The sequence below is a fragment of the Vidua chalybeata genome, chromosome 16 (genome assembly GCF_026979565.1).
Source record: "Vidua chalybeata isolate OUT-0048 chromosome 16, bVidCha1 merged haplotype, whole genome shotgun sequence".
Taxonomy (NCBI): Eukaryota; Metazoa; Chordata; class Aves; order Passeriformes; family Viduidae; genus Vidua; species Vidua chalybeata.
Window position 1 is genome coordinate 10,717,902 of NC_071545.1, and position 21,876 is coordinate 10,739,777.

General features: G+C 45.0%; 1 protein-coding gene across 7 annotated transcripts in view; it reads right to left on the reverse strand.

The window, feature by feature from the left end:
- PDGFA (platelet derived growth factor subunit A) overlaps nt 1-21,662 on the reverse strand; it is a 166,243-nt gene extending 144,581 nt beyond the window's left edge. For 5 of the 7 annotated variants that reach the window (XM_053957804.1, XM_053957806.1, XM_053957802.1 and 2 more), the window contains exons 1-5: nt 20,788-21,662; nt 19,548-19,644; nt 12,153-12,257; nt 9,907-10,094; nt 2,860-2,986 (exon numbers count right to left, since the gene is read on the reverse strand). In XM_053957804.1, the coding sequence (XP_053813779.1) occupies nt 2,860-2,986; nt 9,907-10,094; nt 12,153-12,257; nt 19,548-19,644; nt 20,788-20,850 (580 nt within the window). In that variant the 5' untranslated portion in view covers nt 20,851-21,662. Of the gene's footprint in view, nt 1-33; nt 148-1,147; nt 1,231-2,859; nt 2,987-9,906; nt 10,095-12,152; nt 12,258-19,547; nt 19,645-20,787 lie in introns of all 7 variants that reach the window. The other 2 variants (XR_008433769.1, XM_053957807.1) reach the window with 2 other exon arrangements.
- Nucleotides 21,663-21,876: the final 214 nt, after the last annotated feature.

Genomic DNA, 21,876 nt, shown 5'->3' on the forward strand with positions numbered 1-21,876 from the left:
AAAAAAAACTGTTCTGCATGAAGAGTCACTAACCTGGGACAAGAAGTTCTAAATGCTGTTTTGATTGAGTTTACATGCTCACTTTTAAAGTTGAATTTTAGAAAATCTTTGCTTCTATCATACTACTCCCAATAAATACCTGTTAATCTGAAACAGGATATCAAGTTTAGCATTCTTTAGAAATGATACATTGGTATAAATGAAAACTGCCACTGGGAGTTCATGTGCAAAAACAGGGGCTTGAAATTAAATTCACCATCCTCTAGGCGTTAGACACAGACACTGCAAAATCCAAATCATTCCCACTCCAAATACCAGAATCAATTGCAAGTGCTGCAGTTTACATACTTTCAAGTCATTAAGAAATGGAAATTCCATATTTAATTTGGAATGTGTGTCGCCATCATCATACATTGCTAATATGTTGGCCAAAGGATTTCAGTCATTTTTTGCACTGCGAGGGTGTTAGTTTTTCACTACACTGAAAACCTCATGAATTTTGATGACTGACTATCATCATCCTACTGAGACTGAACAGACCAAAAATAAAGATCTTAATTTTCTGGTGTAAGCAACACAGGACTCTGCAACACACACAAAAAAGAAGGCATTTCTTAGCATCTTTCTGGTCAAGTAAGCAGATCATCAGACTGTGTCAGGTGCATGTGCAATCAACCCCAGTTCATGCCAGAACATGGGTTTGATGGTCACACAAATAATGATATTTGCTGTATGTGCACCCAATGTTTCACAGCCAAGGACTGGGAACACAATGATTTGTAACCTGGCAATTCATTCATGCAGTATCACGTGATGCTTTGACCTCAGAAATCAATAATAATGAAACACAAAGCAGAGGCAATGGAACTTGAGATTTCAGAAGCTGAAGTATTAGCACCCTCTAATAAAAAGAAATAAAAAAGGCAAGAAAAGGAAGTAGCTCAAGAATGTAAGATGCTGATGGTGATGTGGAGCTTAAAGGGAAAATACCAGCAGGTAGAATTATCAAAGCCAATCAAATCTAATCTCTTTGCAGCCTTGAGGTAGCAAGTGTCAAGATTTTGAACAGTGATTAAGTTGAAGTGATGATATTTGATTAAGTTTTCCAGTACTTGTGCTATTAGGGTGTTCAGCATATAGGTCCTACCTGAATATCAAATAGTTCCAGTAGGTTTTATGTTGGTTTTAACTTTTTTCGTTTCCGTTTTTTACCTGATTCCCTAGGCCTTCCTGTTAACATAAGGGCAGGGCTGGTGAAAAGCCCTAAGGTAATGCATTTCGTGTAACACTGAAGTCATAAATACTCAAACCGTTTACATTTCAAAGAAATCTCATTATCCTTTGCATTAAAGTAATAACTTTATAACGTCTGATTTGACATTGAGTTTACAAAGTAATTACACAAAAGTAAAGAAATAATAAACGAAGTTGGCATTGCACACGTCATTCCCAGGATCCATCTATAATTACTGTTACCATGCAGTACTCAACATTTGCCTTCAGCTCTGGAGTTGAGCTATTTTCAGCTCACCATCCACTTGCTGGGTGCAAGTTTTGTTCCTATCAGTAATTAAATCCTAGAAATATGTATTTTCCATTATAATTCTGCCCCAGTTTTTACACACATCAAAACCAAAAATTTTGATCTTAAAATCATAGCTGCTTAGTCTATGGCAATTAAAGACAATTTGGAAAACTGAAATTGATCTAATGAAACTTTTTTTCCAAACAGGAGACATAGAAACTGTATCAAAACACACTGACATTAAAAATAGCCACTTTATACATGGTTTTGTCTAATAACTCCACCTAGTTTCAGCTAAACAATCAGCTCAGATTATAAATTGATGTACAGCAAATTGTAGCAGAGGTCTAACTTTGCTTTTACAGAAATTCTAACTTCTCTGTTCTGTACATAGCAACTGCAGTTTACATTTGCTTGGACCAGGTTTATGTCTCCCTGCTGGATGGAGCCAGTATAGAAAACCCTTCCTCACACAGCCACCTCCCAAATCTATCACCTTCAGGCAGCTTTCCTCCTATGTTTACCTGCCCTTCCCTGACTCTTTAATTTTGGGCTGATTCTACTGCACCCTTCAATTCCCTGCAGAGGTGCAAAACAAATTTTTGAGGTTTCCTTCAACCAGTATCAGGAGAAAGGGAAATGTCCTTTATACTATAGTGGGTTTCCAGAATAAGTGTGATGAGCTCTGCATTGATTGCACTGTAGTAAGTAGATCAGAGCCAATGATTTTAGATTAATTCAGAATGATTTTATGAAAGCCAGATTGCAAGTAATTTTCCCCACAAATCTTTCCCCATTGTAACTCAAAGGTTGTCTTGACAAGGAAAATTTAGGTTTAATGTGACAACTGACAAATTCTTGAGTATGCATACGAAGGAAACAACAGGAATGAGCAATGTTGTTTTCAAATTAACTTCTTAGCCTTGAATCCTGAATTTATTCCCAAGTGCTTTACATTATTTTCATTCAGATTTTCCCCAAGGTCAAGTAAATCTCAGTGTTATCCACAAAGTCTAAAGAAATTAGGCAACGGAGTTCATCCACGAGCTGCAACATGACAACCTTTAACTTAGTGAAGCAAGACCTGAACACTACTGGGCATTTACACTTATTTAAAGGCCAACCTAATGAGAAATGATACACATTAATTTTGAAATCCAAACTCCTTATACAGCACAAACTGGCCCTCATTTGGCATCTTCAATACAGAGAAGTAGCTGGGAGCTTCTCTACTGAGTTCACTGTAAGCAACATTTGCTTTACGTTCTTTACTAATATAAAAAATAAGGTCCATATGAAATCAGCATTAATGCAAAAATAAAAGGAAAACATACCAGTTTCTTCTTCTCTATAATCTGAATTAGTATTTGATGATGTACAGGTGCATTCCATATGCTCTTCTAATCTCACCAGAACTTCTTTTAATTTTGGCTTTTTTCTAACATACTCCACTTTTGCCACCTATAAAATATGATGAGGTATGTACTGAGACACATCAACATGATTACAGTTCAGAACTGAAGACAGATAACTATATACCTCTATTTTTAATGTAGCCAAACCCATATAAAATGTTAGCATACTAATCATCTTTTATCTTAATTGTGCATCGTGTAACTATTTATTGCACAGACTATTTGTTTATTCAAGTTCAGTAGTTCGAAACAATTTTCCCCCAAGAGATAAAACAATTTCCCATTCATTTTGGTTTGATGTTTTAAACAACTCAGTTTCCACATGTATCACAATAAACTTCTATACAGATTCAAATCAGTGGTTGTCCTTGTAAACTGCCATTTTTAGCACAATCTTCTGTAAGTGTTGTTAAAGGCTGACAGTGAAGGCATTAGATTGGTTTGTAATACATTTTATTATTTACAAATTGGTGTCTCCAGTGCCCTCTGAATGTGAAGTGCTCAATCCTACATGACCAGCACCTGAACATCACCTTAGAAAGCAGATTCATTCCTACTCACTCCCTGCAATAACCTGGGGCTTGGTCACAAGAACTCTCAAGCACAGTTTTTAGGTCCAAGGGAACTATCGCTCCTGAACTGGGTTCAGCCTTTGGCTGTATTGGGGAAAGGTGGCAGACAGAATATTTCTCCCCAGTCCTTCCAACTGTTCACAACTGCACTGCTCCACTTCTGGCATCCTTAAATCAAAAAAGTCTGGAGGGTAATTTGAGGTTGGAGGAAGGATCATGCTGGAGTAGCTCTGGCTACATACAGATCTCTCATCTGAAGGAAACCAAGGCAAAACAGAAGGATGTTGGAGTGGGGGGATACTGAACACGAGGACATCCTGACCCACAGGTTGGCAGGCAGGAGAGGAATGGCAGAGAGGGCACAGCACTGATGTTCTGGAGTGCTGAAATGGCTCGTGAGATGCTGGGCACTGACTTTGCCAAGTGTAGTGGGCATGATGGTCAGGGCCATGCAAGGTGATATGGCCTAACGTGGGCAAGGAGAGTGCTAGAGAGTTTGTAAGGGGTCCAGTGTTTAGCTCTCAGCTGTGTTGAACACTGCAGAAGAGGTGGTGAGCATTTGCTTGCAATGGAAATCACCGCAATTAAATCATGGCTTCTCAGACCTACTCATCTGCCAATAGGGCACTGCAGTGTGGCTGTCCCAGCAAACAAGACTACAAATCACAGGGATGCTGTATAAATGAGGAGAGGGAGCAGAAGGACAGGGGGGGTTGGTTGTCTCTACAGAAGTTACATAACAAAGCCATAAAGGCTGGTCCATCCAAAAGCTCCAGTCACTACCAAATAAAGCATCCACAATGACACTCCCAGCCATGATTTCCTTGTGTGTTTGGTGGGGATTCAATGATCCAAATCAATCTTCACACTGTGAAAATCATTCCCTTGCCCTTTCAAAACCGGAACAACATTGTCACAAAATGAAAGTGGTGGCTAGAAAAACCCACTCTATTCCCAGTTCCCAGAAAAACTCTTCTGGCTCTGGGGTCACAACTATGAAGGGCCTCTGAATAACAGTGAGAGAAGCTAGAGCAAAATCCTGGCCTTTCTAAAGCCAGTGGGAGATTTGCCTGAGCTGTCACAGAGCAAGGAGTTCAGATCCACATTTTAGTCACTACCCCTTGTGTCAACAGGATCTGGAGATGATTTTCATTTCATCCAGCAAACAAAAGTTACAGAGACAGATGCAATAACTAAAGTCTCTACATTAAAAGGTATCTTCTGAAACTGTCAGATCTCCATGTAAACAGATTAAGAGCTGGCCATGACATACCAGAACACTTTATCTGAAAGAATAACTATGGGTCGAAGCAGTATGTTTCAAAATTTCCTATCAGAACCCAACTCCATCAAGCCTTTGAACACAATGATTTGAAAATGTATGGTACAACTGAGTCATCTGGTGTCAAAGGATGACTAATCCTTAAAATTTATGAAAACAAACAGTAATTAAGACACCTCCATCATCAGAGACAAAGGGACCCAGCAATCACAAAACAGCTCTCAGATCTGCCATGCTTATTACAGCTGTTCGAATAAACCAGTCTCATTGAAAATTACATGCAACAAAAATAAACTGTAATCAAGCTTTTAAAAGCCTGCCCTTGTTTCACTTGGTTTTACAAACTGAAAGATATATGTAGTTCCTGTAGCTATTTGGTATTAAACAACAGTTAAAAAATCAGAAACAGTAATACTTTGTAGAAGAGCATAATGATTTTTTGCAGCAATTTTAAACTGGCTTTTAGTATTGTAGTTAAAATACAATCCAGCACACGTTCCACTGCCTTACTTCACACTCCACAGGTTAAAGGAATGTCATTTTGTAGATGTTGCAAATACTGGAAGTGAAGCAGCACAAACCAGATAAGCTGCTGTGTCTGTATCACCTGTTAACACCTGCTGCCACACACAGTGCTGATCTACAATGATGAAGGCTGCAGGTCACATTTTCAGTGGGAATAAATAGGGGTAGCTGTGCCAACACCATGGGATTTGGCCTTGTGTACAAATGGTTTTTTCTTCTTTGTATTTTTCTCCCTGGTGTTCATATTGTACAGCTTCTCAAGTGTATTACACAGAACTTTGAGGTGGTCAGTCCTCTAATGTAACAAAAATTTAAAACCTCAAACCTCCAGATCCAGAAAATACCACTATATAAAAACTCTCTGAGAGCAGGACAGTGAAATAACTGATTAGCTTCTCAAATGTAGCTAATAATCAGTGACAACACACTTGCATCAATGTAGATTCTAGGTCTACATCCTGCAATACGGTGTATTACAGCTAAGTAAAAACAAAAATAAAATCTGATAAAAATATGTGGCCTAATGGAAATATCATGGGAACACTTTTTTTTAGAGATTCTCCAGGAGAGATGAAATCAGGGACTAACAGCAGGGAAAAAAAAAAAAAAAAAAAAGACTGTAAGCAGAAATGTCCAGAACACCTCCAGTATGAAGCTAAAATTTATCACGGGCAGGAGCTCACAAGAGAAGTGTCAGTACAGAAAGTTCCTCATAACAGCAGAACTCATGTGGCTGATACCTAAATACTGGATGGAAACAAGCCCAAAAAGCAGCTGAATGAGGACACTTCTTGGAATCTTCTATTGCTTCCATACTAAAATAACTGCATGCTGATAGAATGGAGGGAAAACCTGTCTGTGAGGAAGATGTGAGTCAAGAGGGACTGAAGGACTGGGGGAGGCATCAGGAGCCTTCAGGGCCTGGCAAGTCACTGCTGCAGGGACAGGAGGGCAGGAATGGCTGTGTGGGGTCTCTGTGTCCCTGAGCAGAGCAGCCAGATCCTGCCAGGCTGACAGGGCTTCCCCTGCTCCAAGGACACCTCGCTGCTTTTCCGCCTTCACCTCTGTCAGGGTTTCCTTTGTTTCTCCCATTCCTAAACTGACCTTTGATACCTGGTCCTGCCTGCAATTGCAGTTAAGCCACAGCTCAATCCAAGTACTGCTTATCTTATTCTTCCCACCCCAATGGCAGAAGAAAAAGGTTATTAAACCTGCAAATGTGGCACACATTCATTACACCTATACATCCCATGTGTTCTGCAAGGCCTTTCCAACCTGCTGTGAGGCTGGATAGCTCTGCTGAACAGCTCATCCTGAACTCCAGCATTTTTTCCAACCTCTGAACAACCCTCCAGTGACAGCTGAGGAGCTGCTCCTGCATTCCCTCCTGTCCAGATACTTTTCTCTGCACCTCACCCTCACATTAATGTACTCTAAGAATGTACCAGGTTAAAATTCCCCAGATCAGATCAACATTGAAATATGCAGAAATGGCAGAAGCTGGTAGGGCTTCTGCTCAAGGCCAACCTGAGACAAAGCTGAGGGAGATAGAGTAATTCAGCTCTTGTTTCTTAACTTGCATATGAGCACTGCTGAGAACAATCATATTGTTCAGTTTGGCTATTCAAAATTAGTAGTATAGACAGGATTTGCTCCATAATATTAATGGTTTTCTGCTTCTGTGATCAAACCCACCAAGAACAACACCATGCTCAAAAGCCTCTTGGGAAGACTCTTGTTCAGAACCCCCCAAATAAATTATAGTCTGGTACTTGGTAAGTACTTGAACTCACTGGACAGAAGCAACAGGATCTGCAGATGCTACTGAAATGCTTTTGCACACAGAGGAGAAAATCTCCCTGTAACAGACACCAACACCACTAACTCCCCCATCCTTATCACCATTGCTCTATAAGGAGAGAAATAGAATCCTTTCTTTCTCATCAAAGAGCAGCTCCCAACCAGCCTCTCCATCTCAGTCTGAGTTCTGCAGGGCTATGCGAGTTCTGCAGGGCTATGCAGGTGCAGTTTGCTGAATGTCTTTAGGGCCAGAGGCCGTGCTCTCATGGGCTCACTGTCACCATTCAGGGCAAACCCACCTTTCACTAATGAAACCCACCCTGTGAAAGGGAAACCTTACAAGACCCATTTCAGGGAAGCTGTTCCACCAATCCCCCTGGCTTGGAGCATCCCTACAGCTTCAATTCCACATTAATGGTATTTCACTGATGAGAGCTCAGTGAAGACAAAGAAAGGACATCCCTGAACCCTCCAGCCTTTGAATCATGTCCCAGGAATGAAATGCCCCAACACAAGCACCTCCACTGCCCCTCCCACACTGCCCCAGCCGTCTCTTAACCTTGACTACAGTGACCCTCAGTGAGACAAAGAAAACACCCTTTGCTTTCGCCTGTTGGATGATGCAAACCCACTTGCTGACCTTTCTGGATGAACATTTTTCTAGTGTGAATGGGCCAGCTATGATCTCACTACCTTGTCAATGAGGAGGAAGCGGGGAAAGCCTTTTCAATGTTCCATCAAAAGAGAGCTTTTATGCAGTCTGACATCAGGGGAAAACACAAGCCGGCTTTCCAACTGCACTGCAGAGCAGCTGAGAAGGCTCTCCAAAACCGCTCCCACCTTTCCAGGGACCCTCGCTCTGAGCCAGCTACTTAATGGCATGAGCAGACATTCAGCTCTAAACTTAGGATTGGCAAAAGGCTCAGAAAACCATCAATTACATCAAAGCTACAAGGGGATCTGACTCTGGAGGGCATAAATATGGATTCTGTTCTAAGAGTTCTGGTGTTACAGTGGGGTCAGCCTACAACCTTTACAATGAACATCCTGTTCCTGCTTGACCTCTTGTCCTTTTTTTCCCCTGCTACTTAATGACTGTTTGGAGCAGTCTTGGAGCTTGGAAAAAAAACGTCCTCCAAAGCTGGCTGACGTATATTGATATTGCTGGTGGCAATATATTTACACAGCCACGAAAAGCAGCTGCTCAGCTGAGCCTACTTTTAGCTTGTGCCCTACTAGAATGAATGCAAATCTAAAAGCACTACAACGGGCTGAGAGACTAAAATTCCTTCAACGTGGTGGTGTGCTGGGGAAGCAGCCCCAGCAGTGATACCCTGCAAAGCTGCTGCCAGGAGTTTGTAACTCCTAAGGAACACTCACTGTCCCAGCAGCAGGGGGACAGCCAAGACCTTCTGTCTCATCTGTCATCTCCCCATCCCTCGGGGGTAGGACAGAAGCACAGTATCACAATATTGTTCAGTATCACACACAGGTACCAACAGCAAGTTCATCACACATGTCTCAGCTCTTTGCTGAGCACATCCAGCTGCTCTGTGCATGTTTGCTGCTACAAAAAATCTAGGCTGCATCAAACCCAAAGGCAACAGCACTAAATATCACAGCCCTGAGGCACTCTGCTGTTTAGCTCCTATTCAGAAAGGTTTACAATTGTAGTCCTTCAATCTCCCCAGTTTGTTCTCAGTCCTCAAGTTATTATTGATCCAAATTTTTACCTCATTTTTAATTGTTTCTGCAAAGCGTATCCCATGAAAGCAAGGCAGCAAGCAAGTGTAAAGTATGATTATTTTTGGGAACACTGAGGGAATCTCAGATGTTTCTCCAGCTTATTTGGATGCAAAAACATTGTTCTCAGATGTTCAGAAACAGAAAAGAAAAAGAAATTCTGCCCAGACATGTCTGCATGTATGAAAAACAGTGTATGAAATACAATGAAATGGCTTAGGTGCCTTATTTTTGTTCTAGGATGTACAGCACTAAGTGAACAGCACTTTTCTCAAGAAATCCATTGCAAGTGCAGCAATCAGTGTGTTATGCTGAGCAATTTTATGTTCAAGAATGTAGTGGGGTTTATTTTAATTCTGCTCTTAAGAAATTCAGGGCAACAAGAACTCAGAGTCTTCACAATATGAATGCTAAGTGTAAGTCTAATCTCCTACACACAGATGTAGTTCAACAGTACTTGTTTAAATACTGATAAAAATTAGAACACAGTGAAGCCAAATGAACATAAATATTTCACGTAATATTTACTGGAAAGTTGCAATAGGGATTTTGTCTAATGAGTAAATACAGCATGAAGCTGTTGAGTCTTCTATCCCTGGGGTAAGATAATTTGAAACACATTTTTTCAGATCAAAAGTGTTATGTTGTCAAATATAAAAGCCCAATTTAGGCTGCATAATATTTAATTAAGAAAACAGCATTCCATACTGTGATTTATTTATTTTTTTAAGTCCAGTGCCCCTTGAGTCATTTTATCTTCTTAACTTTAAGATCTGTACTGTGCAAGATCATGGGAAACATGATCAACTTTATTTTCATTGAAAAAAAAAAAAAAAAGAGAAAACCTAAAGGGAATCCTGTGAAAACCAAATCCAAACCCAAGATTTTTCCAATGACCACATAACTTGGAAAGGCCATAAACAAAGAGGGGCGTTCTATGTGAGGATGGATAGCAAAGATTTGGGTCACACAGGCCACACACTTGGGTAAGTGGAGTTTCCAGGCTGAAGAGAACCCAGCCAGGGCCCTGCAGCCCCTGCTCACCTTGACACTCCTGTGGTGTATCCGGGAGGGCTGGCACTTGACGCTGCTGGTGTTGCAGCAGCCGGTGCAGCGCTTCACCTCCACGCAGGGCGGCCATATCAGGAAGTTGGCCGAGGTGGGGTCGATCTGGCTCCGAGGTATCTCGTAGATCACCGTCCGCGTCTTGCACACCGCCGGGATGGCCTCCTCTGCGGGCACAGGAGAGTCACAGCCCCGGCTGAGCAGCAGCTCCCGCCCCAGAGCACCCACGTGGGGCCAGCGCTCCCAGTCGCCGCTGGTCACTGGCAAGCCAGTGCTGAGCGCTGTGTGCTTACAGCTGAGCTCTGGTGCTACCCGGGGGACAAGCCTGACTCGCTCCCAAAGCCCAGCCCTAAATGAGGGTTTCCAGCGGCCTGGCTCCCGACACAGCTTGGAGCACATAGCACGAGATAAGGCAATCCTGGCTCTGGAAGTGACAGCGAGCCAGGAGCTCCTCCACATTCGATGACCCCCTAGTACAGCCTCAGAGTGACTGTGCAACAGCAGCTGTTGCTTTCCAGCACTGGGGTCATCTCTGCACACAAATAACATGCAACACCTGGTAAACACTGCTTCAGAAGTTAAATTGAGGATTATCTGTATCATACCCAATTTGCACAGCTGGGAAACAACCTTCACCAGCTTGAAACTTTCAAGACTTGGGTTTCCACTTCCAGAACTTTAACATCCCCACATCAGGGAGTCTGGCTCATCCATCATTCCAAAGGGCAACTGCCATTTTTTTTTTCACTCATCAAAGCTTTGTAGATGGTGGGTTTTATTTAATTTGTTATTTCTTGAATGATGCAAAACCACCAGAGCAGCATGACCAAAAAACCTGCAGTTAAACTAATATCCTGGTGGGCTCAGGTAAGGTGAGCTTATTTAGAATTATAAAGATTAGCTCTGTACTACTGCATGATGCTGCCATGATCCAAACCATGTATCATCATCATCAACCTAGGGACTGTTTAAGAAGTCAAGGTGATATTTCAAAACAGTCCAGAAAAAAATAGTAATTCCAGGGACAAGTTGTTTGCTGATAAGTTCTCCAAAGACAGCTGGGACTTTTTTTTTTTTTTTTTTTTGCCTTACAGTGGAAGCTTGTCATAGCTTTGGGTTAGATGTGTCAGGGAACTGGAACACTGCCTGCACTACTTCACTTAGTTCAAGTACAAGAAGCTCAGGCCTAGCCTGTGCCTGCAACATGGAAATCTAGGCTTAGTTTAGAAAGAGATGCATTTCAATAGACTAAATAGAGTGAAAATCCTTACTCTCAGCCCCCAGTGCCATGAACTCAAGAAAATTAACAGATGCAATACTGCAAGATAGCTGGCAACTCCTACAAGTTATTGAGCACACCCAGTTCCCAGTGCCTCTGGTGGGGAGGCATTCAGCACCTTGCAGGGTGAGGTGCCAACGTCGCCGGATGCTTCAGAACCACTGCTCTCCCCAGGCAGCCAATGTGCCAGGCGCCTGCCAACTCACACTGCAAATCCCTGCTGACAGCAAGCTGGGCTATCTCTGCCTACCACCACAACTCCAAGTACAAACACACTGAATTACCCACCAGGAATAGCACTATGGATGTTTTCCACAGTCCAGTGGAATGGTGGAACACTCACACCTAATCAGATGAACAAGCACTGCATATAAATCCTATTTGCACATCCCTTTTTTCATTTGTATATGGGCTTTGTTGGATCATCATCATCATTAATAAGGATAAAATCCCCTCTAAACATGCCTGGTGCCCTACACAGTGACGGAAATCAATGCCCCAGCATTTCCATCAATGGCTTTTAATTTTTGGGATAAACTGTATTTTTCTTGTGAATAAAGAGTCAAGCTGTTTCCTTTTGTGGAGCTTCTGTACTGAAAACTCTACCAACTGTTGATGTTTTTTAAAGCACACTGCTGTAGTTGTTCTCCACACTATGAATTATACATTGAATATCACAGCATTTTCTAACCGAGGTCTAGCTTTCCAACATGCTGCAACAAGAAAGTGAATGTAAAGAATTTGTGCATGTCTGTCTCCTATGGACATCCTCCAGAAGACAGCTTCTCAGGCAATGGTTCGTTTTGTGCAAAAAGAAAGGCAGAAGCTAGAAATGGCCCTTTTTTTCCTTTGTGCATGTCACATTTTTCCAGTGAAATGTCCTGCTTGGCTGACCAAAAGAACCCCTCTGCTTTCACTCCCAAAGTACAAATAACTTGTTTCTTACCAATGCTTCTTTTTCTGCGAATGGGCACAGGACGGTTCTCTTGCACATGTTTAGCAGAATGAACACTGTAAGATCTCAAGTTTGTTTCTGAAACATCATCATATCCTAGAACAGGAAACAGAATGTTAAACCTCAGGTATGTTATGTGCATCAGTGTCACTACAGTGCTGTTACACAGGTACAAACCTGTGCTGCTCATAGACACAAGTCCAAATCCTGCTACAATCAGTCTAATGTAACCCCTGTTAATGCAATTGCAAGGGCATAAGGCAGGGAATAAAGAGACAGACATTGAATGTCATGTATAAGCATGCACAATTTAATTCCAATATCCATTTTACTGAAAGCCCCCAGAAACACTGCACACACTGTGGCACAGAACCATATCTAAAGTAAAACAGTTGCATTTTTATGTGAAAGGCATAATACGGCTTTTCTTACTGGAAAGGTGTAGAAATAGGAACAATAATCCTGCACGTGAAATGTTTCTTACAAACATTTTGACATTCTGATATAAGGCAACAGTAGAAAAAATTGTATTAGACCCAACAGCAACAATGCTGCCTCTGTAAATTTTCTGTTGCTTGGTTTTCAGGGCAGTACTAGGGCAGAATCAAAAGCAAAAAGTAACTAGCATGGGTTTCCTTTTAGCCTCTCTGTTGCAGAACAAATCCCCTGTGAAGTATCCTAACCTTTGGAGGGGCATCTGAAGCTACTGCAAACTCTGGGACTGCATCCAGGCTTGTCTTGTTCCCTAAATAAGCCTACCACATGGGTTAAAGGGCCATGAGAAAAAGCAAAGATGGAAAACTTGGCATTTCATTTATCATAAAAAACAACAAAATAACTGCTCCAACTATTTGGGTTTGTTAAGTGAAGCAGTTCAGGTCGTGTCCCATGCCGTGGGGTCTGAAAACCACAAGCACAGTCTGCAAACGGGGGATGAGGAAGAAGGAACCAAACAGAGAACTGCACACAGACCCCAGGACACCCAAATGAAGGGGTTTAGCACTCTGCTGCTTCGAGTGTCCTCTCTGTGGAACATCACTGCAGAGTTTCAAGGTTTCACTGCTGGCTCCTAAGAAAACTGTGACATGCTCTAAAAAAAATGCAAAAGGGTATTACACAGTACTCAATTGCCCTCTCTGCAAGCTACCAACACCCTACACTCCCATCTTCTGCACTGTCACACTCCCTGCTTCCAGTTTGTTCTGTACACACAGCTGTCTGTCTCTGGAACTTGTTTTAATCTCAGCTTTATTAGTAACACACATCATAAGGCTCTGCTCCACAAAACAACCAACTCCTTTTCTCCTCCCTCCAAGAAATTTTGCCCTAAGGAACATGCAGCTTGTGAAATCACCTGTACAGCCAGGTGAGACATGAAGACAGCAGGATGTTCAGCACCTTAGAAAGACTTCTGCATCCCAGGGTTTATCATTACTTCTTGGAAAATACTACTGTAAGTAGCTAAGAGAAAATAAAATCGGAGGTCCAAGAGGTAGTGCCAGGATCACCCACTGCCTATTCTCCTTTTCAGATGAACAAATCCTTGTATGAAATTAGTCCTTAGTCTCTATTTATCCAAATAAATTGCCTCCTAGTTCCTATCTATGGTACTTGTTATCCTAGATGTCGATGGGAAATTTTGGAACCTGACTAATTAGCTGGTATTGGGCCTTATTTGCAGTCCCAGTCCGGTAATGTAGCACAGCAAGAACTAAAGGGTATTATTTCTGCTTTTATTGCACCCCATACTCCAGAAAACTCATCAGTGGTATAAATAAAATGGCTTGCCAGAGATCCCACAGGAAGTTTGCAACTGAGCTGGGGAGTGGAGCCAGGTCTCCCACATCCCATTCCAATGGCACCAGGCCATCCACCTGATCCCAAATGGTGTTATGCAAAATGAGGATCCGTTCTGATGTGCCTCCAGCCCTCTTCTGTTTCCTAGCACTCAGCCACCCAACACCTTAATACTGACCTCCTTTTTGGCAGCTTCAAGTTGTCACAACCTCTCCCTCAATTTGAGGCAATGAAGTGATACTTGAAAGCAGCATGAATTCTGCTCAGCCTGAGATCCAAGCTAGACTCAGAGAAAGAAGCATGTCCATGCACAAGCAAACAGTGTTTAAAAGGAGATTAAACACAAAAGTAATGCCTCTAATCCCAACTGCTTGGTGGGCACAGGCATCAGGCTGGAAAGGGAAGCCGGCAGGGCTGCCAGCACCACGGCAGGGCCGGGCCATGGCTCCTAATCCCACACTCAGCAATGCTGGCACAGCTCCATCCTAGCATGAAGGATCCCTTGCTGCCTCCTTTAGAGAAGCTGGTAAGAACCAAAGGGCTGGTATGACCAGCTAACCAGTGTGTTAAATCATGGGCTAACACATAACTGCTCGACTCAGCCACAATTAGCCTTTTTCCATCACCATGTTCATAAAGCAAAATGACACCTCGAGGAGATGTGTTGCTTATAAGATGACTTCTAAGGAGAAGGCCTCTGGCTTATACTGTACCTCACTGTCTCACTACATACCTCAAGCATGTATAGCAGTTCCTAAGTTCATGTCTCTCTGTGAGGGTTACAAAAAGAGATCTACACAGCTAGCTCAGCAGAACAAGTTCCAGTCAAACCTCAATGTGTTATCTAACACAAATTGTATTACTTTTACCAACTCATCATCCAAGTTTGGCTTAATAAACAGAATCATGGAGCATGGCTGGAGCCAGAAGACAGTACAATGCGAAAGGCACTTAAGTGTCCCCCCTGATTCCCACAGGCATTTGGAAGGAATTCCATTTCCCAGTGAAGTCAACAGGAAAATCAATGCACTTGAAGCAATGTTTAAGTCAACAGGAGTCTTGCCCAGCAGGAATGAAAAATCACCAAGTCAGCTTTGAAACTCATACTTGGCTCTGAATGTGTGGCCAGAAGACTTTCTTTTGTTTCATTAAAACCACGATGCTACAAAGAGTACTCTCTAGTTTGACTTTAAGGAAGGGTGATACTTAATTTGTTATCTGTTTTTCCCCCAATGTGCTGAATTAGTTGCAGGGTGAGGATAAGCTTTTAGCAAGGGAAATGTGAGTTTATGGGTGCTTAGCACCTCACAAAATGAGGCTTAGAGCAGAAAGCCTAGAAATGGGTGGTTCTTAGTTTAGAACTCGAATGCTGCTCATCACCAAGTGAAGATGGAGGATGCTGCACAGAGCCAGATTAGTGCAGCTTTCGTTTAATGTTTTAATAATAAAAAAATGTTTTCATGGCAACTAACCAAGAAATTTCTCTGTAATCTTTTATGTACTGACAACATATCAATGATGGGCATAAAAACTCATGCAATTAGCCTTGGTCAATCCATTAGTGTAGCTGAAATTGTTCTTTTTTGTCAGATTGGCAATTTTCCACTGGGTCATGGAATATAAATCACAGAGCTCCTATGACATTCTGCCAATACATGATTACTCTTCTCACTCAAGAAGCATGTGGAAAGCATCCTAAGTTTACTGCTATTTTCTATTTATCAATTTATACTTTTGAATTTCCATCTTCTTACCGAACTATTTTATGTGAGGTACAACCCCCAACACATCCAGTCTTAATGCAAACCCTTCTAGATTCCACTTTGATGAGCATCCAGAAAGTACAGATCCAAGACTTCTAGTACCAACAGCAGCAGTTTAGGAAATTCTTATCATCTCATTTTTTTCAGGAATTCAATGTAAGCTACAATAAACTGAAATGGTCTGTCTTACAATCAGTCCTAGAGCCAGAAAGCCCACGGCAACATCAGTTTTTTTTTTTGATCTTTTTTTTGGTTGATGCAAAATTTGCCCTTCTGACATCCAACTGCAGAGATAGATGTCATTAAGTTTTCAACTTTGATCTGGTAAAGGAAATATAAGTAGCAGCTCGCAAGATCCTGTTTTGTTTAGGTTGTTTTTTTTTTTTTCCTTTACCTAGGTGAGATCAACCAACTGAAAAGGAGGAGGAATATTCCCTCTGTTTCAGAAAAAACACAGGCCACGTATGGAAGATGCCTCTCATGATGCGTAAGAGGTGCAAGGGAAGCCAAAACATTGCACTGTAACATCCTTCATTGAGCACCACACCAAAACCCGCAAAATCAACAGCTCATTTTCCAAAAGACTGAGCTCTGCAGCAGCCTAACACTTTTTCCATGGAAGTATACAGTTAATTTAGAACGTTTCTCCACTTAACAAAAGCTGCTCTGCTAGTTCTTAATCACAGGCCGTTAAATTCACATGGCCTAAGGTGACCCTGGTGGATGCCCTTAACCCGTGCAAAGAGGCACACTCAGCCCTGCCTCTCCCCATGCAGGCAGATGACTTGGGGAAAATCTGTTCCCAGCGGGAGGCAAACATAATAGGTGATGAAATGAACTCTACCTCCCACAGGACAGATGGGAGAGGTGAAGCACGAGGAGAACAACCACGCTGCTGAGCCAGAGAGAGCTCCACAAGCAGAGCAGAGGATGCCCTCGTTTTGGGGATTTAGTCTGCTCGTAGTAAAACTGTACTCTGCACACTAGAGCTGCCTACTTCCTGGGACTGTGCATGCTTTCTCCTTTAAACAGGGTCAGACTCTGCTCTCCTTCATGCCAAGGCAATTCTGTCACTGCCTCTGGATCCCAATTGCAGCAAATTAATACAAGACCCTGTTTCCTGATAGGAAGAGAATTTTCATCCTGCCTTTACCCTCTGAGTCGGACATGAGGCACTGGGCTCTGACAAACTGGCCTGGATTTTCTTTTTTGAATACAATGATAAGCTCCATGTTGGGTAGTGTTTTTCTTTAAGTAATATGCCAGATGGTCTGGGGGTGTGGTTTCTAATTTTATGAAGGGGGTTATCAGTCATCTCTGCGCTACAATATAGAGACCAAATCTGTCAGAATAGAAGAAAAACCTGCCCACTCTGACTTACAAAACTTACTTTTCCAATTAAAAATATATGTTTTGCATTACAGGAGAGAAAATGACTGTTCTTCCTTCATTTTCCACAGATTCTGCCTTGTTACTCAGGAATATCAGACATTTTCTTCATGCATGCCTGATCCTGCAAACTCTTAGCCTACAAGATCATTCTTAATTCTCAAGTCCACCCACTGAGTTTAAACAGGGCTACTCACATGCAGAAGGACTGGCAATACCATGCACTAAAACGAGGGAGAGAATAGTCACTGGAGTGATTTTGTTCTGAGTCTCAGCTGAAAAGGAGTACATGCTATAAAAGAGAAATATACCTACTGTACAAGCCCTCACTGAACTGGCTGTTCCTTAAAGGCAATTGCAGCCCTAAGGAAACACATTTCAGAAATATCATCTTACCAGGGACAACGAGAAAACATTTGATTTGCTAATTCAAGCTAATACTAAATATAGTAAACAGGCCTGATCCTGTTTACTGAGGAAAGCAGAGCAATTTCAATACTCGATTAGTCACTCTGATAAGCCTTTAGTAAGAATTACTCATGACAGTAAAGTCTGCAGGACTGTGCCCAGGAAAAGCAAATGTGGGTAGTAAAGACGAGTTACTCCATGAGAACCCAGCCATGAGTAGCTCAGAGCACAGCTCAGCACACAGGCAAAAGCAGCACTCACACAAGCAAGAACCGGGTGAAAGGCTGAATATTTTGGTTTTATTTTTTAATATTGTTTGAGTTCATGTCTTAAGGAATTACTGTTTCACAGTGAGATAGTAAAATATTTATGTCTCTTGTTTCTCTAATGGTTTCTAAACTGACAAATTGCAAGAAAACAGCAAAATGAAATGGGTAAACTTGTGGCTGACCTTCTCCATTTTTGGTCTTGCATCCTACAGTTAATATTTGCCATGAGGTAAATAATTATTTTCTGAAATAAATTCCTCTGCTACATCTACCCATTTATTCAGCTCCTGCTGTTGCCCCACTTGTCTGCCTGATTCACTTGCAATGGAGCCACGTGAACTTTTGCTCTCCTTCTAAGTGGTATTTAAAAATGAAGCATGTGCCTGTTATGCTGAGGTATTTGAAAAAATAATGTATTCTGGTAGCTACAGAACCCTGACTCAAAGGCAGGAGCAGCATGCACTATTTTAAAATGCTAGCACTCAGATCCAGCCCTTCTGCAACAGCAACCAACTCCACCAAGTTCACTGGGAAAAAGATTTTAGCAGTAGTGCACTTATCTGGTCCAAAACAGCCTTCAGTGAGGAAATATGAACTGCATACCCCTTCCCAGTTGTGAAAGTTTCTTTAATTTTCGATAAACAACAGTGATGAAGCACTGGTCTCCAAAAATACTAAACCAATGCCAATCTGGTAATTACTAATTAGCCTCTATGGTAAAGTGTTGTGCAAGACAGAAATACTCCCATTTTCAGTGTAATGGGAAAATGTTTGCTTTCTAATCACATGAAAATTGAAAGCTATGACTGTAAAATACATTCCCAGTGCATTTCTGCTCACTAATAGAGCACTGTACAAAAAGCAGAGAGTTAAACTCTAGAAGGATCCTGCAACTCTGAATGAAGGTGATTGAACCTGGCACAGACTTTACAAAAATACACAGCATATGGTTTAAAAGGAGATGGCCCAGTACCAATGCAAGCAAGAACTCATTCATTTTTCTCCATGTTTGTGCTTCAGCAAGATGCAGGCTTCCCCTGGGTACATCAAAGGTGCCGGGTTTATTCTCTCTCTCTACGGAGAGAAGAAATCACCAGGAACAAAGTGCATCAAGTGAAACCAAATGATAAGGAACCCAGCAATACCATGCTTCTAGATCTGATTTACTGCTGCAACGATCTGTTAAACTGCACGTTCTCACTACACCCATTTGCATGCCTAATGATGCAGAAAATAACCCTGCACTATTTTCTTTTGAGAAAAAAAAAAAAAAAAGTGTATTTTTGAGGGTAAGCTTCATATGCAGGTTTCTGTTTAAAATCAGTGCGGACGGTTTATTTTCCTTTTAATAAAGCCCAGCACTTGAAGAGACATTACTTCATTCATAAATATTGTTTCAAATATTTTAAATACCTCTAGGACAGTAGTTTAAAGATAACAGAGCAATGCGAGACCAACAACAAACCTTATGGCAATTCTTCTCTGCTGCGAGACGCAGAGAGCTCTGAAAACACGGGGGGGGGGGTCACAAGGTCCCTCTCCACCCTGAACCCCACGAAGTTTTAATCCCCGATCGGCCCCTTGGCCGCCGCCTCCCTGTGACACACATCCCAGGGCCGCCTGGCTCTCGGGGCCGGTCCCCGCACGGGTGTCTCGGGCGAGGCGCGGAGCGGCGTGCGGGGAGCGCGGGGCGTGCGGGGCCTCCCCCCGGGGCGGCGGCGGCCGACGGCGCGGAAGGAAGGAGGACGGGACTAATTTACCTACGGAGTCAATCTCCAGGAGGCGCTGCAAGTCGCGGATGCTGTGGATCTCGCTGTGCGCCAGCCGCTCGATGAGCTCCTGCGGGATCTCGGCCTCCTTCAAAGACACACACACCGCGGGTCACCGCGCAGTCCCGCCCGCAGCGCCGGGCATCCGGCGCGCCGCGCCTCTGGGCTTGCTGGGGAGGGTGCGGGGTGTTTGCGAGACATGTGGGGATGAAGCAGGGGGAAAATCCACGCGCACATCCCCCCACAGCGCTCCGCGGGGACCCGGAGCGCTCCCGCCGCCCCCGCCTGCGCGCCCGCGGGGGCTGCGCGCCGCCCGCCCGACTGCGCCACGGCTCAGCGGGGCGGCAGCTCCGCGCGGCCCCGCCTGGCAGCGTGTGCCCCGCAGCGCCGAGCTCCCGAGCCCCGCTCGGCGGCTGGAGCCCACCCCGGGCAGCGGCTGCCGAAGTTCGCCCGGGCGGGCGCCAAGTCCCCCGCGGGCGCGGGCTCCCCCGACCCGGGCAGGAGGAGGAGGAGAACCGCGTCCCACGGGGTGCCGCCATCCTACCAGCGCCCACGTCGCGGCTGCCAGTGCCAAGCAGACCGGGTCCCGGGAAAAGTTACAACCGCTGTGCAGCGCCGAGCACCGCGCTCGCCCCGACCGGGACCACCTGTAGCAACCCCGGGACGCGGCTCCGCGCCCCCTCCGTCCCCTGCGGGCAGGCGGGCGGGAGAGCTCCCGACTGCTCCGGGGGATTCACAAACCGGGGAGCGGCGTTTTGGGGCGCGGGAGATTCACCCAAGTTCTGCCCGCGGCACTAGCGGTGCCCGCGGCCGCCGTGCGCAGCGCTGGGCGCCGCGGGGGCGGCCCGGCTCCGCGCACCCTCGGCTTCCGCACAGCCGCAGCCCGCTGGCACCCGCGGGGCGTGGATATTTTATCATATATTTATTATATATATGTATAATATATATTATATACATAATAATTCTTAAGGGCGGCCAGCAGCCCGGGCGCGGAATGCACGGTCATTCCCCTTCGCTTCTGCCATGCATGAAATGGCAACTTGCTCCCAGGCTCGGCCGCGCAGGGCCCGGGGCAGGGTAGCGCTCCCGGCGGGGCCAGAGCGCGGGGATGCCCGCGGAGCCCAGGTGGGCAGCCCTGCTCCCTCCCCGGTGCCCTCCGCCGCGGCTCGCCCCGACCCCCGGCTGCGGCGTGCCCCGGGGACCGGCAGCGCAGGAAGCCGTTCTCACCTACCTCGGAGAAGGTAAAGGACAGGTACCCAAAACCTATCAGCAAAACGCAAGCCCAGGTCCTCATCGCGGTCTAGTGCACTTTAGACACGGAGGGAAGGCAACGCTGATGGAGAGGGGCTGCAGGCCGGCTCCTGCCGCGCAGGAATTCAGTACCATCCCTCAGGGGAAAGGCAGCGGGGTGGCTCGGGGGTCCTCCGCATCCAGGGTGGGTCGGGGCGGCCCGGGGCGGCGGTGGCTTAATGACGGCGCGGCCGCTGTTTGTACGTTCCCCTCGCTACGGGAGCGTGGCTGCTCTCCCTTCTGCCGCTCTCGCTCGCTCCTCTTGGCTCTTAGGACTAGACCAGCCGGTACTTCTGCATATTTGCTTAGATCAGACCAAAGTGAAACCCAAGGAGTCGATCCGGAGCGCAGCCGAAACGCCCATCACCTGTCTGGGGCGGCTGCCCCCCTCGCGCGGGCGGCGCTGGGGCCGCCTCCCCCCGCCGCGGCCGCCGCTCCGCGCCGCGCCGGGACCGCGGGGCTGCGCTCTCCGCCGAGGGCCGGCCCCCCGCGCCGTGCCTGCCCTCCACCCGGCCCCTCCGCGGAGAGGGGAAAAAGCAAAAATCTTTATTGATAAGGAGCGAAATGTTTCTCTTGCCGAGAATGGTCCCGCTTCCCTCCCCGGCTGGGGCGAGGTCAAAAATAATAATTAATTAGGAATAATAGCAGGGACAAATCGGAGCAGTATTGCAGGATCTCGCGGGCTGCCTTGGTGCAGTTCCTGCTCCACTTTGCACGGGAGAAAAAGACAGGAGGAGGAAGGAGGGGAAAAATATGCAAGAAGGTTTAAATCCCAAGGGGATCGGAGACGAACTGCAACTCCAGGCAGAGGGAGGCTCTGGGCTCGCTCCGGAGCGGTGGCCGGTCTGGAGCGTGGCCCCGGCGAGGAGCAGCATATACCGCTCCCGCCCCGCCGTGCGCCGCCCCCGCCCCTCCTCCCGGGTACTCCCGGCACCAGACCCACCAACAACAAGTCGTGGGGGTGCCGGCAGCTGCGGCGCCTGCTCCGGGGCCAGGGGCTCTGCCCACTGAGAGGGGAAAACAAGGAGCC